This window comes from Uloborus diversus, chromosome 3, assembly GCF_026930045.1.
Source record: "Uloborus diversus isolate 005 chromosome 3, Udiv.v.3.1, whole genome shotgun sequence".
Classification (NCBI taxonomy): domain Eukaryota; kingdom Metazoa; phylum Arthropoda; class Arachnida; order Araneae; family Uloboridae; genus Uloborus; species Uloborus diversus.
The window spans coordinates 151,598,398-151,614,010 of NC_072733.1; the positions used below are offsets into that span (position 1 = coordinate 151,598,398).

Below are 15,613 nucleotides of genomic sequence, written 5' to 3' on the forward strand. Positions count from 1 at the left end.
CGCTGGTCGAAGACCCACCGTCGTCATTAAAGGGGACTGGGCGACGTTAAATATGCTCGTGGTCTCAATGTCCTCCAAGTGAAACGATACCTCTGGGGGTGCTAGCACCAGGTAGCTATTAGCTCTTGGACTAGTTCTAAATTCTCATTAACTGTTCGATCCGGTGATGGTGCTGCCATCTATCGGTATATAAAATAATGGAGGCAAGGCACTTAGTATGCAGTCCTCGACATAAATACAGTTGTAGTCAGTTGTGACTCTGAATAGAAATAGAAATAGAAAGTTTTTACCGCATAACTAATCATTTTTCTTAATATCATTCCATTTTAAGTAGTAATTAATATGCAAGCAAAATAAGTAGAAACAATAGATGAATTTCTTGTATTTTACTATATGATACAGTCGGACCCCGATTTAACGACCCTCTATTTAACGAATTTCGCGATTAAGCGAATTTTTCTTTTCCCCCAACTAAAATGAAGGCTAAAACTCCTATTTACCGAATAATAAACCCCGAAATAAAGAATTATTTTAACAGCCAGAAAATTTTTTTTTTGTTCATTTGAGTTAAGAAATATTGGATTGTTTTCCAAATATTACATCCATATTGTCCGAAGCAGAAGGAAGACTTTTCTTGGAATCAGCCATTTTTGACGGGCGAGGGGACAACCAACGAATAGTGATTTTGATGCAAAAAGCGATAGTGGAACTCTTATTGAAACTTACTTTTTCAAATGCATTACATGGCCTGAAAACTAAAATCATATCTCATGCAACAGGCTGCAAACGACACAGTATTTTCTTCTCCCCTTAAAGTCGAAAGAGTACTATTTCGAGTCAAGTATCAAGTATATTTCGAGTCAAGTCAAACATCTATTACTCAGTAGTTAAGAATTTCAAATAACTAGCGTGTAATAAGTCGTGAAATGTTGAATAAAAAGTGTACACTTTCTAAGTACAGTTGCTTATTAGGGGTTTTGGGTAAGGTAAGTGCATTTTTATAAGATTAGTATATTACAAATAACCCCGATTTAACGTATAAAAGTCTCGGGTTCGGTGAATTCGTTAAATCTGGGTCCGACTGTACACACAACTTTTAGAATACATGATCGTAGGGCCATAATGTAACTCACTAGAAACACAAAAGTGCGCATTAAAATTATAACCTACTTCAGTTGGGGGGGGGGGGCGGAGGAAAATATCCACCCCAGGTGCTGTAATCTCTTAGAATGGCCCTTTTAAAAGTGCTTAATGTCTTGTAAAGAACATTAAAATTTATCCATCTCAAAAAAAAAAAAGAAATTAAATAAATAAATAAAAGAAAAAAAAAAAAAGAATAATCACACCAACAAGACAATGTAGTATCACATGATTTATTCACTGCCATCGAAAAAAAAGAACTGTTTCATTCCGACATGTTTCATTGCTCCGACACCATTTTGACTCCTGAAGCGCTGGGCAAGGGCGACCTCCTCGCAATGAGTAATGTGTCACTTTTCGATTCCGAACTTGTTCTCCAAACCCACAAGTGTTGCTACATCTACCCCACTCGGACCATTCACTTACTCGACAGGGCTTTGGTCCTAAGAGAAAAGATACATAAATCTTTCTATTAACACAAAGGCATTAAAAGTACGCATACATAATTTTAGTGCAAATGAGAATTGCCATTTTTGGTTTTTGATGGTAACAATGAATGCGTCACTTCAGAATACACAATTCCGTTGCAGATGAAAACTCACTTTCAACAACCATTTTAGTAAAATATTTTGAGCACATAATTTTGTTTCTCATCAAAATTGTCATTTTTGACATTATTCTGTTTTAACTCGGCAGTAACTTCTTCTGCACCAACCTCATTAGCGTACTCCATGAGCTAATATAGGGACAAAAAACTAGTAGATCTGCAGTGAGATCTAAAGTAACCGAACTTTCTAGTGATATAATAAAATAAACGGGATAATATGTTTTAAAGCTAATATTTATTCAAAATAGGCTCCATTTAATTCAGTACAATGTTTTGATCGATCAACCAATTTATCCATAGACTTTTTAAATTCGGTTTTGGGATTTTTATTTAGCACTCGTTTCAGGCTGCTTGAATGGCTGGAACATCATCCGAAAAAGCCAGAGTTTCCTTTCATTGCTGTTTTCACTTTCGGGAACATAAAATAGTCATGCGATGATAGGTCAGGTGAATACAACAGTGAGTGAGGAAACGAATCTATTTTTTGTTTCCAAAACTGAAAACTGCAATGAAAGGAGCTTTTTAGGATAATGTTCCAGCCATCACACAGGTGCTAAAAACATTCCCAAAACGAAATTTAAAAAGCCTAGTTAAATAAATTTTTTGACCGTTCAAAACATTGTATTGAGTTAAATGGGTCCTATTTTAAATGAATATCAGCTTTGAAACTCATTACCAAGCTTCTTTTATTCAAACACTATACAGTTTGGTTACTTTTAGATCAAGCTGTAATGTTTAAAACATTTCTAATAAAAAGAGAGTGGTCAATCATGATAAACAAAGAAGAAGAAAAAACAAATAGGTAGTTCTGTTTGCAGTAGGGAGGTCAACAAATCTAATTTCTTGTTTTTCCTTGCCGAAGTTGTGACTGAATTTTAATGGCATTAAACGTAATGACAAATCTCTCTTTAATCAAACCTTTTTCAAACGCATTCAACTTTTAAGCTGTATTTCTATTTCAGCAGTTTTTAATAACATTCCAACAAACTGATTTAAAATCGGGTTATAAATAAAATATGCAATGTCATAATTTGCAGATTTGTTTGCTTTCAAATGAATCATACTAAGTAAAAAATTGCTGAATCAATAACGAAATGCATGAAGTAAAATTTCCTCAATGTTGCTTAGAGATACAGAAAGTTAAATAAAATTTGTCAGTAAATCAGTTTAAATCAAAATTTTCTGTTTTAAAAATAGAACCCCTCTCAAAAAAGCAATGTAAAAACTTCTTTTGACTGAAAATATATATATATATATATATTTAATTACTTAGGCCTGGCTATACTTACATGTCCTCCAATCTGTTACCAAGAATTTATAAAGATCGTCATATTGTATTAATAAAAATTGAGAAAAACAATTGCACAGTGTACAGGGACGAATTTTGATCTACCAGTTTGACAGGATTAGGATATCAGAATAGAGAAAATATTTGAAGTTTAAGTTGATAGCTGAGCCGATGTATTTTTATTTAAGGAAAAAAAAATATGGGTCTGAATCTTAAAAAAAAAAAAAAAAAAAAAAAAAAAAAAAACTGTATCATTCACCTGCTAGAACGTGAGATGGATCAAATTAATTACCCCCCTCCATCTCGAGTTTACTAAATTGCAATGGAGAGAGAAAGTTAAAGGGAAGACCTTAAATTTAGCTTTTTAACAATGATATTTATATTACAGTGAAGCCAAATTTCTATATTTTGAATGGTCGTAAAGGAATTCCAGAAACATATAAAAACACGACTAAACAAAGCGAAAACGATGGGATTACTGATGTGAGTTTTGTTTTCTGCCCTGAAACCAAGAAATTGACGTACTAGCAACTAAAATTCACTCACTTCCTTTAAATCGAAAGCCATAAAGTTGTAACAAATCCTTAGGAACATCGAAATTTCTGAATAAATCATCCAGCTCAGTGAGAGGGAGTTAAGGCAGCTTGGAGCATGAATACATTATTCTAAATTAAAAGCTACTCTTTTCCCCTTCATGTTTCACTATATAAGCTAAATTATATTTTGTTGCATAATTATTATAATCCAAAATCGAGAAGTTTAGTATAAAAACAAGCTCAATCCACTTTTTAAAAATTTACAACTAGTAAGACAAAAAATGAAAATGGATTGAACTGTTTTTCATAGAAAATTGGTGTTTTGACAGCAATTTTCGACCTGATTAAGCTGGACGAATTCTAAATCGCTTAGCAGTGTGATTCCCTCAAGAAGTACCAGCAGTGCGTACCTAACACAGGTGACACCCAGGGCTGTAATTTATGGTGCCACCCCCCCCCCCCAATAAACAAAAAAAAAAAGGTAAACATGAAATTCATACAATATTCAGAAACAACTAAATACTCTTAGAATGAAATTTTAAGTACACTAATGCACAAAAGAAAAAAAAATTCATTTTGCCGTTTGGCAAATTGAAAATTTCCACCCCCGCCCTCCAAATTTAAGTTCGGGACTACCCTGGTGCTGTCATTTAATTTCTGTATGCTGAGGGGTGCAATGCAGCAGAAATTCATCGACAAATGAGCAATGTGTGTGTGTCCAGGGAAAGAACAGTTTAATCAGTAACAGTAACGTGTGGAAATAATGTTGAATCTTCGAAGAAGAACGTATGATGCTTGCGGTTCCACCACCACAGTCCGCACTTCCAATTTGCATATTTTTGCGCACATGAAAATCTTTCTTGGAGGACAACAGCTTGACTCAGACTAGCGTATAAAATTGGCTGCAATACTTATTTCCATAAATATTTATTAGATATACAATTTTGCTTTCAAAATTCATATTTTAACTTGGTTGTAGTTGCTAAATTTCAAAAAAGTTTACAAAACGAGCTTTTGATTTTCCCCATTAATTAAATAAATAATTACTTTTCAGCGAAGTAGGGAATTCATGAACAAAAAAAAAAAAAGATTATTTTCAGTCATGGATATGTATGTGAACAAGCATTTACTAGTATGTAAATCGGTTTTTCAGAGGAAAAAAAAAACATTTCAGGGATTAGGCATCTAATCTCTTTATGCACGGGTGCAAAAAACTAAATAGAGACTTATTTTCTTTCTCCGTTTTTAGAAGGCTATAATATTACACTTTTTTTCTTCATAACACTTGGTGAGTCAAATAAACGACTGAAGTTTTGCTCGCACATAAAAAAGCCTTTCAAAAGGTTTTGTAACCAAAGATGATCATTTCCCAGCACATGCCAATCAGACTATTTGGAAGATTTATGAGGCCTTGAAACTTCAAAAGAAAATTAGGGTGAACAACCTCAAGTAATTGGCTTACAAAATAGATATTCTGTAATTGGGTGATTATTTTTAATTTGGCCCATATTTCTAATCCCATAAGTATAATAATGTCGCAGCGTTCAGGAACCACCTCAGAAGAAAAAAAAAACCTTCTGAGAAATATCTGTTAAAAGATTATTCTTCATTGATATTTCGTCTTGCACTAAATTTCACACATGTAAGAGTACTTGTAGTGAACTTTTAGGCATTCAGGGGTAGTGAATTAATAGTTTGTGTTACTTCAATCCGTAAAATTATAGTCAATACAGTGAATTTCCGTTACAACGGATACCAATACAACGAAATTTCCGTTTCAACGAAATAAATTTTCGGTCCCGATTCTTAAATCGGGTTCCAATTCGGGGTCCAAATCGGGTTCCGTTGTAACGGAATCCAATTCATTGTTTGAATTCCGTTACAACGAAATTCCTGTTCCAGCGAACAAAATTTGCGGTTCCTTGAAGTTCGTTGCAACGGGATTACACTGTATATGTTTGTAGCTTCAGCTGATTTGAAAAAAAAAAAACCTTGTGCATTGTAGATTGTAGTTGTAGAGCACAAGCGCAACAATAAAATGTTTTTTTTTTTTTAATGGATCTCTAGCTGTTTAAGATACTCCATAAAACTACATAACTTGCTTTTTTTTTGTAAAAACGTGTAGTCATGCAATATCGTAGTACATTCTTTTTTAACTTTAATTTATTAACTTTTTTAACTTTAATTATTTAATATATTTTGAATTTATCGGAGAACATTTGAAGCGATTTCTCCGTAAGTCGTATGCTATAGTTTTCTCGGAGAAAAATGCTATAAAATACATTTCCAATATAAATTTTTTTTCTGATTGAGAACATGGTTTGCAATTAGTAGGTTAGTTTTAAATTGTATTATAGAAATTCTTCCATTCAAAAATTTTCATTTCATATGAGGTGCAGTAGGATTTTACCGTTAAAAAATTGGAAAAAAGTGACTTTTACGCTAGTTTACAGGGTATGAGTACACGACAATAACTCAAGTTATTTTTGTTTACATGCAACGTTACAAATTTTGAAGAATTCTGAACCAATTTCTAACATTCATTGTATTTCTTCAGTACTTCGTGAAAATTCACCTCTTTGGTTTTGCATATTTTGTAAAGATTGTCTGGAAAATTGATTTTTTCTCCAATATGTCTCCAAATTGTGAATGCAGCTAATCAGCTTCTGTAACTTGGGAGTAGAAGAAACTAACTTTGTAATGCTCCAATTCATCAATAAAAAGCATTTTATAAAATAGTTCAGTGTGCCGATTTCTCAAACTCCTTAAAATGTAATCTGCAGCGACGTTAATATTTTCATCGATTCTTTCAAAGTAAATAATGTAGGTAGCAAAGATGCAAAAGTTAGAAAGTTTATCAGAAAAATACACGTATGCCTTCGTCAGAAAAATACAAATGACAAGAAAAACGTTGAGACACTGCTAATTTCTAAGAATCTATTTTTAGCAGCCACGTTTTTGCTTTCTCTAATAGTAACCTTCACCACTAAATGGTGCCATGGTATAAATCAGCATCAAATGAGTGAAATAAACGATTTTGAGAGAGAAAGAAAATTTTATGACTCCAAAGTAAATATTTTCTTCATTTTTATTTCATTTTCTGTCTTTGTATTTATAAATTTAATCAACTGAATTTTATTTTGTTATAAAAGAGAAGTACATTAAATATTTTTCTTATGAGAAAATAATGATAGTGCATCTAGATTGACCACCATTTTGGGTTTTCTTTAACTGTGTGGGGGATTGCATCTTGGGACAGACAACAAACATTTTCTACCTTAGGACACGTTCCAAGGTACAACATATGCATGTTTCTTAATAATTAAGATTTGTTTAGGAACATGGAACAATGTTCTAATCTTATGTAGTCTTTTAAACAAATTTAATGCTAGATAATAATTCATAATTCACAATTCATAATTAATTACTCGTAATTTAATTCACTAGCACGAAATATATATATATATATAATATATATATATATATATATATATTTATTAATATATATATAATATATATATATATATATATATATATATATATATATATATATATATATATATATATATATATATATATATATATATATATATATATATATATTTTGTTTTCTGGTGCAAAATTGGTTTAAGTATATGGCTGTTTCCTAAATCATGAAGAATTTCCTATAGTAGAACAGGATGTGTCCCGAGGTAAAATAGGATGTTGTAACTTGGGACAGCTTTGAACTTTTATTTAAATGACTGGCAATATTTTATTTAAAAACTGTCTGCATTTTAAAAAATATATTGCATAGAAGTATGTTGGGGTATTTTAATGTGACTTTTAGATTTTAAATTTGATTCAAATAATTGCTGTTAAAAATTCAAATATGAAAAGTATCCTAAGGTACAACACTCTCCCCTACTGATATATAGATTCGTTGTTTTAAGAACTGCAAAAAAAGATTTAGTGCTACATAGTATTTTTATATTATTGTTATGAAGGTGGACCATTGCATAACAATGATCAATTGACCATGAAGCAAAGCATGCAGCTTTAGACACACCTAAATTCATCTCCTCCCCTCCACCCCCCCCTCCTCATGCATCGAAGTCGAAGAATAACGATGACTAAGCCAATAAGAAAGTGATAAGGTGAGGTAGTACGTCGGTCATAACCCTTTAAAGCTTTAGATGTTGATATAAAGTAACACTAAAAGAAGTTGCTTTTAAGTTTCTTGTGTCATGAATCACATTTTCAAGGTGACATTCTGAAGTAGTGTATAAGCCTTGTAGGATTGGCAAAAAGCACTTCAAAACTATCCGAACTGAGAAAGAACAGCTTTAATGTATTTCGGTGGCATAAATTGACACCTGTGGCGTAAAAACAAATAAAGGAAAGCAGTAATCGTGACACACCTACAAAAAAAAAAAAAAAAAAAAAAGACGAAGAAACAACAGGGAAATCTCGTTGCAACAAACTTCAAGGGGTCGCAAATTATGTTCGCTGTAACAGGAATTTCGCTGTAATAGATATTAAGTAATGTTCTGGAAATTAAATCGGGACAGAAACTTTGTTTCGTTAAAAGGATATTTCGTTGTATTGGTCTTCGTTGTAAAGGGTATTTTTTCCTGTTCAGTGAAATTCCGCTATAACGAACTTCAAGGGGTCCGCAAATTGTGTTCGTTTTAACGGGAATTTCGTTGTAATGGATATTAAGTAATGTTCTGGAAATTAAATCGGGACAGAAACTTTTTTTCGTTGAAAGGATATTTCGTTGTATTGGTGTTCATTGTAAAGAGGTTTTTCTGTTCAGTGAAATCCCGCTACAACGAACTTCAAGGGTCACAAATTGTGTTCTTTTTAACGAGAACTTCATTGTAATGAAATTCAAGCAATGTAATGAAAATTAAATCGTGACTGAACTTGTTTTTAATTGAAAGGATATTTCGTTGTATTGTTATTTATTGTAAGGGGATTTCACTGTAGTATCATTGATAATTACCGTAAAATAAAAATGTATATGCTATTAATAACTCCCATAGTTTCTTAAAAGTCTGCAATAAAAGTACAGTAGTACCTCCTCTAAGGGACACCTCTATTTGAGGGACATTTTTTCTGGTCCCAGTCCCTTTGAATTGGGTGCTCCATGTATTTGCTGCTGAATAAGGGACACTCTATTTAAGGGACAGTTACAGAGAAAACTTACAAAAAATAATGCATAAATGCACACAAAGTATTGAATTTACTGGAATTTGAGAGTCTATAACTCAACTGGAGAAAGGTTGACATGAACGTATACTAGCGTATTCCAAAAGTCTTGCTAAAAAAAATTTACATGCCTGTTCCTTTTCCCTCTCAGCACTTTATTCAAGTAGGCTAACAGCCGATGGATAGTCAACGGCCCATGAATAGCTTTGTGTAAAAAACTTGAAATGTAAACACTGATTGAAATTTATACTGTATTGAATTTTAAATTGAATGAAATTAAATAAATCCATGTAAGAAATTACGTCAAAATAATTCATGTATCTAGCAAAACTTTAGGATAATCAAACTTTTGATTAAATTTTAAATTATTTAAAGAATAAATTTTGAAATTTGAATAATTTTGAATTTATTCAATGTCATAAATCATTTTAGCATTTTATTTTAAACGTTAATAGTTCGTGTTTATTACGAAATTATTCTGAATTAATATCTACTGCATGCATTAGAAGAAGGGGACACCTCTACTTAAGGGACAAAATTTTCGGTCCCCTTAGTGTCTCTTATTGAGAGGTTTTACTGTATTTTTCTTAAGGAAAAATATTTAATAAATAATGCTGTTTTTCTCTTAGCTGAGGAGTTTAGTTCAGTAACGCATATTTAGTGAATCAAGTTTGAACAAAATATTACTCAATGCAACTGTTTTAATGTAAGAATTTTATTATATTTCATTTAAACAGCAAAATGAATTCATAATATTATGTTCTGATTTTTAAGTTTTTAGTATTTCATACTGAAAGTGAAGAACTTACGATTTTGGTGATGAATTAAAGAACTTCTTGCTTTGCTTTTTGTTGTGGATGTTACTTTTGATCGAAAAGCTCCAACTTCTGGTCGAATGCTCTTTTTTTCTTTTCTTAACTTTCCTTTTTGTTGTGCTACATATTTTTTAAGCTCATTCAAAGGGCTGAAATAAGAAATAAATTGTAGTTCCAAGGAAAAAACAAGAAATCATAATTATATAGTAATAACCTTTGTATAGAAAATAGCCTGCTAACGATCGTTTCAAGAAACTGCGAAGAGTTTAAACGACTAAAAATATTAGGAAAAACATCTAGGAGGATGCAATACATTTTTCATTAGCGCAGGCCTTTATTTCTATCAAAAATAGTGCAGGAGTTCTGTAGCCCCCCAAGAGTTATTTTCCCATAAAAATAGCTAGAAATTAGTTTTAAATGTTGAAGTTCTTATAAAATTGAAAAGAAGTGTTAGAAACTGAGCTCCTGTGAGCTCCTATGCTTATTAAGTCCAACATTAGTGTCACACTTATGGCCAATCCATCAAAAAAGTATATCGGGAATTAGTTGAATAGTCAAATAGTCATATCTGCGTTAAAGGCCGAAGCGAAATTTCTGTGTACAATTACATCCCATTCCCATATAATTTATTAGTCTGTCATCCTCATTTTACTCATGATTAAACAACGGTTCGACTGTTCTTGGCCTCCTAGGATAATATCTTTGGGTTCCCTAAGGTCCTCAAAAATAGTCAGAAGTGCCTTTTTTGAACCATTTTACAAAGTTGAAAATAACATAATTTTGAAAACTAATAAACTCTGAAAATATAAGTTCTAGGTTTCCAAAAATTTTCAATTCAATAGAGCTTTTGGGATCCCAAGTGGTCTTAAATTAACTAAATACCGTCGTTTTACCTTCTGTTTCAACTAGAGATAAAAACAGTTCGAAAAAAACGGAAAATTTCGGAAAAAAAAAAACGTTTTTCCGAAGCAGTTAATTTTCGATTCGGAAAAATTGAAAAATTGAATTTTTTCAACCCCTCAGGAAGTTTTACTTGAAATTTTCAGCAAAAAGGGATAAAATTAGAAATTTCTCATACTTAAATTCTGATGCACAAAAGTCGTATCTGCACTTTTTGTCAAAATTGAGTTATTGTCACCATGTCACCAGGTGGTTTTCTTTGTCACATATTTTACCGTAATACAATGTGTTATGCTCATTTGTCGATGGGAAATATTTTTTTTTTTAATCTAAAAAAAAAATTCTTCTGAATTAAATTGAAAGAGACACAAGATTAAACGAAAAATTTTCATTTTTAACACAGCTGCAGATACCACTTTTGCGCTTAGCATCGCATTATAGTACTCAATGACGTGGAGTAGTAAAAGGGGGTCAAAGGGTTTGCCCCCAAATCAAATTTTCAAATTTGCAGTCTTAAAATTACATTTTGGCTTAATATTTAAAAAAAAACGTGCAATTCTACTGTGGGTCTTACCCCCCAGGCGGGTGACACTCGAGGCGAACTCCACCCCATCGCCCCCCCCCGCCCCCCGTAGCGACGCCACTGATATATTTACAGTTGGACTATCTTAATACGATTACGTTTAATACGAAATCACGGCTAAAACGAACGTTCATTAAATTTGGTTTGCTATTTAATTGTTTTAAAATTTTCACGTATAATTAGTTCCTTGAATTGAAAGCATCGGCTAAGACGAACAAAAGTTTGTGACCTCTTTACCTAAAATATTCGTGGTTGAAAACTGTTTTTTTTTAAATAGAAATTATTCATCATTTCGTTAGGCAGTAGAAGTCCCATTATGTATCGAAAAGAAAATTTTTAAGAATTTCGCATAGAAAACAAAGTCCTGTGGACATTTCAATTTACCCGAAGATCATCTTCCATTGTGGATTACGACCTGTTCCGCGATTGTCAATTATCATCTACCTTTTTTATTATTTTCCAAAAACATTCATTTATAAGAAATAAATGGTATTTTTCTGAATGTACTAAAAGTTAGATTACAATGTGTGTTAGTAATAATATTTTTTTTAATATAGGTAAGCATTTCTTCGCTTTTTCTCAGTACCATTCACTTACGGTTGTTACGAAAAACGGATAATACAAACAAATTCGTGGATTTTTGACAGTTCGTATTAACGGAGTTCAGCTGAAAAAATAAATAAATAAATGTATTTATTTATTTATTTATTTATTTATTTATTTATTTATTTATATGTGTGTGTGTGTGGTTGTCCGAAAAAAAACGAAAGTTGATTTTTCAAGTCGCACACCCACTTACATCTTTCCTTTTAGGTCAAAACAATTGTAAAAAAAGTTTCATACAATTTAAACAACGACAGGCCGTGCCGACTTGCGCCTGAAATTGTAAACCACCACTGTAGAAACTTACCTTTACTAGTATTTTTGCCAAGCAGAAGAAGCTGTCTGAATTGCATAATTTTTTAATGCTTAACCCTTCATATGTTCCAAGAAAAGCAGAGCTATTATGAAAAACCCTACTTTTATTTCTTAAAAAAACAATTTTTCCATTTTTTCCAATTTTCCCAGAACCCCCCCCCCCCCCCCCGGAAAAAACCGTTTTTTTCCACCACTTCAAAATGACATCTCTAGTTTCAATATAATAAAACATTATGAAAAATATTAATTGCGCCTAACATGTGCATTAAAAACATAACCTATAATATAATCATTTCTTCATAATTTGTATCGAAAATATCATATTATATAAGACAGAAAGAGACAAACTTCAATGATAACTGCCGTACTAAATCAGAACTAAGTAAATCTAATATCAGATAAGTTTTAAACAAAAAATATTAAAAATAATAAGAAAAAAAAATCAGAACAGAAATCCATCAGAACTTTACTTATATTGTTGCCAAAACTGCAGTTAATTTTAAAAGGCGTGCGAAAACCCACGCATCTCGTATCCTCCCCTGTCATTGCGGAGCGATAAGTAAAAAACAGAAGGGGAAAAAAATATCGCGCAAAGCAAAATGTAACAAGTGTGAACCAATACTTTCTCCCGTCTCCAATAGTCCAGCTTTTGCTTCTTTATTTTGATTTTTTGGATTGATTGTCACTTGAAGAGTCTGCATTAATATAGTTTTTGGTGCGGTGCTCAACGGAAATACTCTATATTTCTTCTTAAGATGTTGATTAGTAATCACTTTTATTCATGTCATCTATCATTTCAGTCTCCACCAGTACTTAATTTCCAAGAAAAGAAGTGCGGGAGCCCTATGGTCTTTCGAATTACTTTTAATCCACAAATATGATTCAATTCCGTCTAATATGTAAAAATTCACATAAAATTAAATACAAGTGCAGGAACCGAACTCCTGTGAGCTCCCATGTAAATTAACTAGAACCACTTCAAAACCAAGAACACGAAATGAAAAAGTCTGATACGGGAAGACCTACAACATGGAGTATATTGAAGCATTGTCTGTTTGTTCATGATGTTGAGGCAAATCAAGATCCTTCAGTTAGTTAAACTATAAAAGAAGTTGCTTAAAACTCGAGGGTTTCTTGGAAAAAAGCTTCAGTTCCTCACATTTCATACCAAAAGATTGCCGCCGAAATTCGGAAATGTTATGACATCGACCAAAACTTCAGAAAAACCATGTAACAAAGTTGGTGTAATAACGCTTATATAGACAAACTTTCAAAATATGGCGTACAATTAAAATGTCGGTTATTTGAGTAATCCAAATGCAAGTGTGCAGGATGAAATATTATTTGATAACTTGATAAAGAAAGCGAAATTCCTCTAGAAGAATAGGAATTTTCACACGGTCAGATAACATTTAAAAAAGCTACCATTCGTTCAGTTTACTGGAAAAAAAGCAAAAACATTTCAAATACAAAGTTTGTGTTTATTTTTCATTAAATATAAAGCCCTCTGTTTCTGTTGGATGATTTTTAATTTTGATGGAAAGTCGTTGCGCTTAAAAAAATTTCATGGGCAACACTGTATTGTGGACATTTTTTTTGCCAATGTTTTGATCGACACAATACAGGCACAAGTGCTTTTGTTTCTTTTTTTAATTTTTGTTTTCCGTGGATGAAGGCGGAAGGCGACTTCCACGCGCGACACCGTGATGAGAGTAATTTTTGAGTGCATTTTAGTTCAAAAACTAAAGAACACAAGGTTCATGCTATGCTGATTTAAAACCGAATGTTCTGTACATATTTAAAGTAAAATTAAAGCATGATTTATTTGCTGATTTTAAGGGGTCCGGGACACATTTTGAAAATTTTTTTATTATATACTTTAGAGTTTTGAATTTTTTTACACTGATTCACCATTTAATTAATAAGCAAAATCACAACATAAATATGAAAAAAAAATTTTTTATTTAAATTTAATTTGTTAAAAAAAATGGGGTTGCTTTAAATTGCTATAACTCAAAATATTGTTGGTCAATTTTCAATTTTTTTTCAAAAAAGTATGCACAAATATCTAAGCTTTGATTTTCATTCGGCGATTTTAAAAATATTGATTCAATAAAAAATTAAAAATATTTGAAGAAAAATTTCGAAAAATTCGAAGATACTTTTTTTAAAAAAACCATATTTTTTGCAGTAAACGTTTTTTTCAAAATCGCAGAATAAAAAATTAAGTAAACTGTTTGAAAAAGACATGCTCCAAATTTCATTACTTTATCTTCATTGGTTCTTGACTTATAAGAGTTTGAATGCAAGAAATCGGGAAAAATTGCATCATGGAGAAAAACGCGTTTAAAGTTTTAAAGTCCAATACATGTTAGTTAGGTGCGAGCAACAAAAAGAATTATATCTTTTGTTCTAATAAAGGTAGAAACACGATTCAAACGTCCTTTTAAGCAGAAGAAACGGAGTAATCCTTTAAATGATTAAAAAAAAATGCAAAATTTGTCGATTTTTGTGTCCCGGACCCCCTTAAATTCAAATGAAAAGTCGCAGCAAATAATTGAAGAACTCTTTCTTCTGTAGCTGCTTATACATGTTTATATATAAATATTTTTGGCGAGCCATTCCATTTTTATCATAGTTTCATGTATTTGATAAAAGGATTCGTTTGGAAGTTTAACTGATGGAGAGGAATAAGGCCTCTAACGTAAGGGAGCACGTTAGGACTAGGCCACTGCATAAAAAGATATCAAATACATACTCAATTATGTGGCAACAGCTTCTTTCGTCAATTTATTTTTTATTTTACGGCAATACGTGGTTGAGACATTAATTTTTACTTTATCAAGTTTCAAATGTTTTGATGCATATGGGGGGTGTTTACCTATTCTAAACCTGTAAATTAAATTTTTATAAACATTCTACTACTTTCTAACTTTCACATACATACATACATATTATTTCTCCTTCTTCAAATATACATATATATATATATACATATTTATGTATGTGTGAGTGTGTGTGCGCGCACAAAAAAAATTATTATTAAAGATGAAAAGAAAAGTAGTTTTCCCTTACTGCTCAGTAGAATCAATATTGTCCCCTGAGCCCTATTGATGTGTGTAAATTGTGACATTTTAGCACAGCTTCTACTTTATACTTTTTAAAAGAATCTTTTGAAATCATATGTGAATGTAAGTAGACTAATGGCATTCTCATTTAAATAAAAGAGCTTAAAAGAAAAGCATAAAAATCTATTTATGAGCTTTGCAACAAAAAAAAATCCTGTTTCCTCTTTTTTTCCACAACATGTATAAAAGGTGATCTGCTTAAGGAGGGACAAAATCCTGGTTTGGACAGGTTACAAAACTGAAATTCAGATTTATATGGGTGAATATACGCTATTTGAATTTCAACGGCGCATAGAATTTTTTAAGGTAAAATAAGTTATATTATTGTCATCGTATGCTTAATTAATAAAAAATATTGTCTTATATTTGGCCCACACAGTCAGTTCTCGATTACTGTTCATTTTAGCATTAATAAACTGAAAATAATTAAAAATGTATACTCCCCTGGCTTTCCTTTTTTCGACTTTTTGTACGAACACGTTCGGCGCTTTTTTTTTTTTTTTTA

General features: G+C 31.7%; 1 protein-coding gene across 1 annotated transcript in view; it reads right to left on the reverse strand.

Annotated features, from left to right (window-relative positions):
- Positions 1-1,364: 1,364 nt before the first annotated feature.
- Positions 1,365-15,613, reverse strand: part of LOC129218551 (spondin-2-like) — a 66,718-nt gene continuing 52,469 nt past the window's right edge. Inside the window, exons 4-5 of the mRNA XM_054852855.1 lie at positions 9,574-9,728; positions 1,365-1,583 (exon numbers count right to left, since the gene is read on the reverse strand). Of these exons, the coding sequence (XP_054708830.1) occupies positions 1,378-1,583; positions 9,574-9,728 (361 nt within the window). The 3' untranslated portion in view covers positions 1,365-1,377. The remainder of the gene's footprint in view (positions 1,584-9,573; positions 9,729-15,613) is intronic.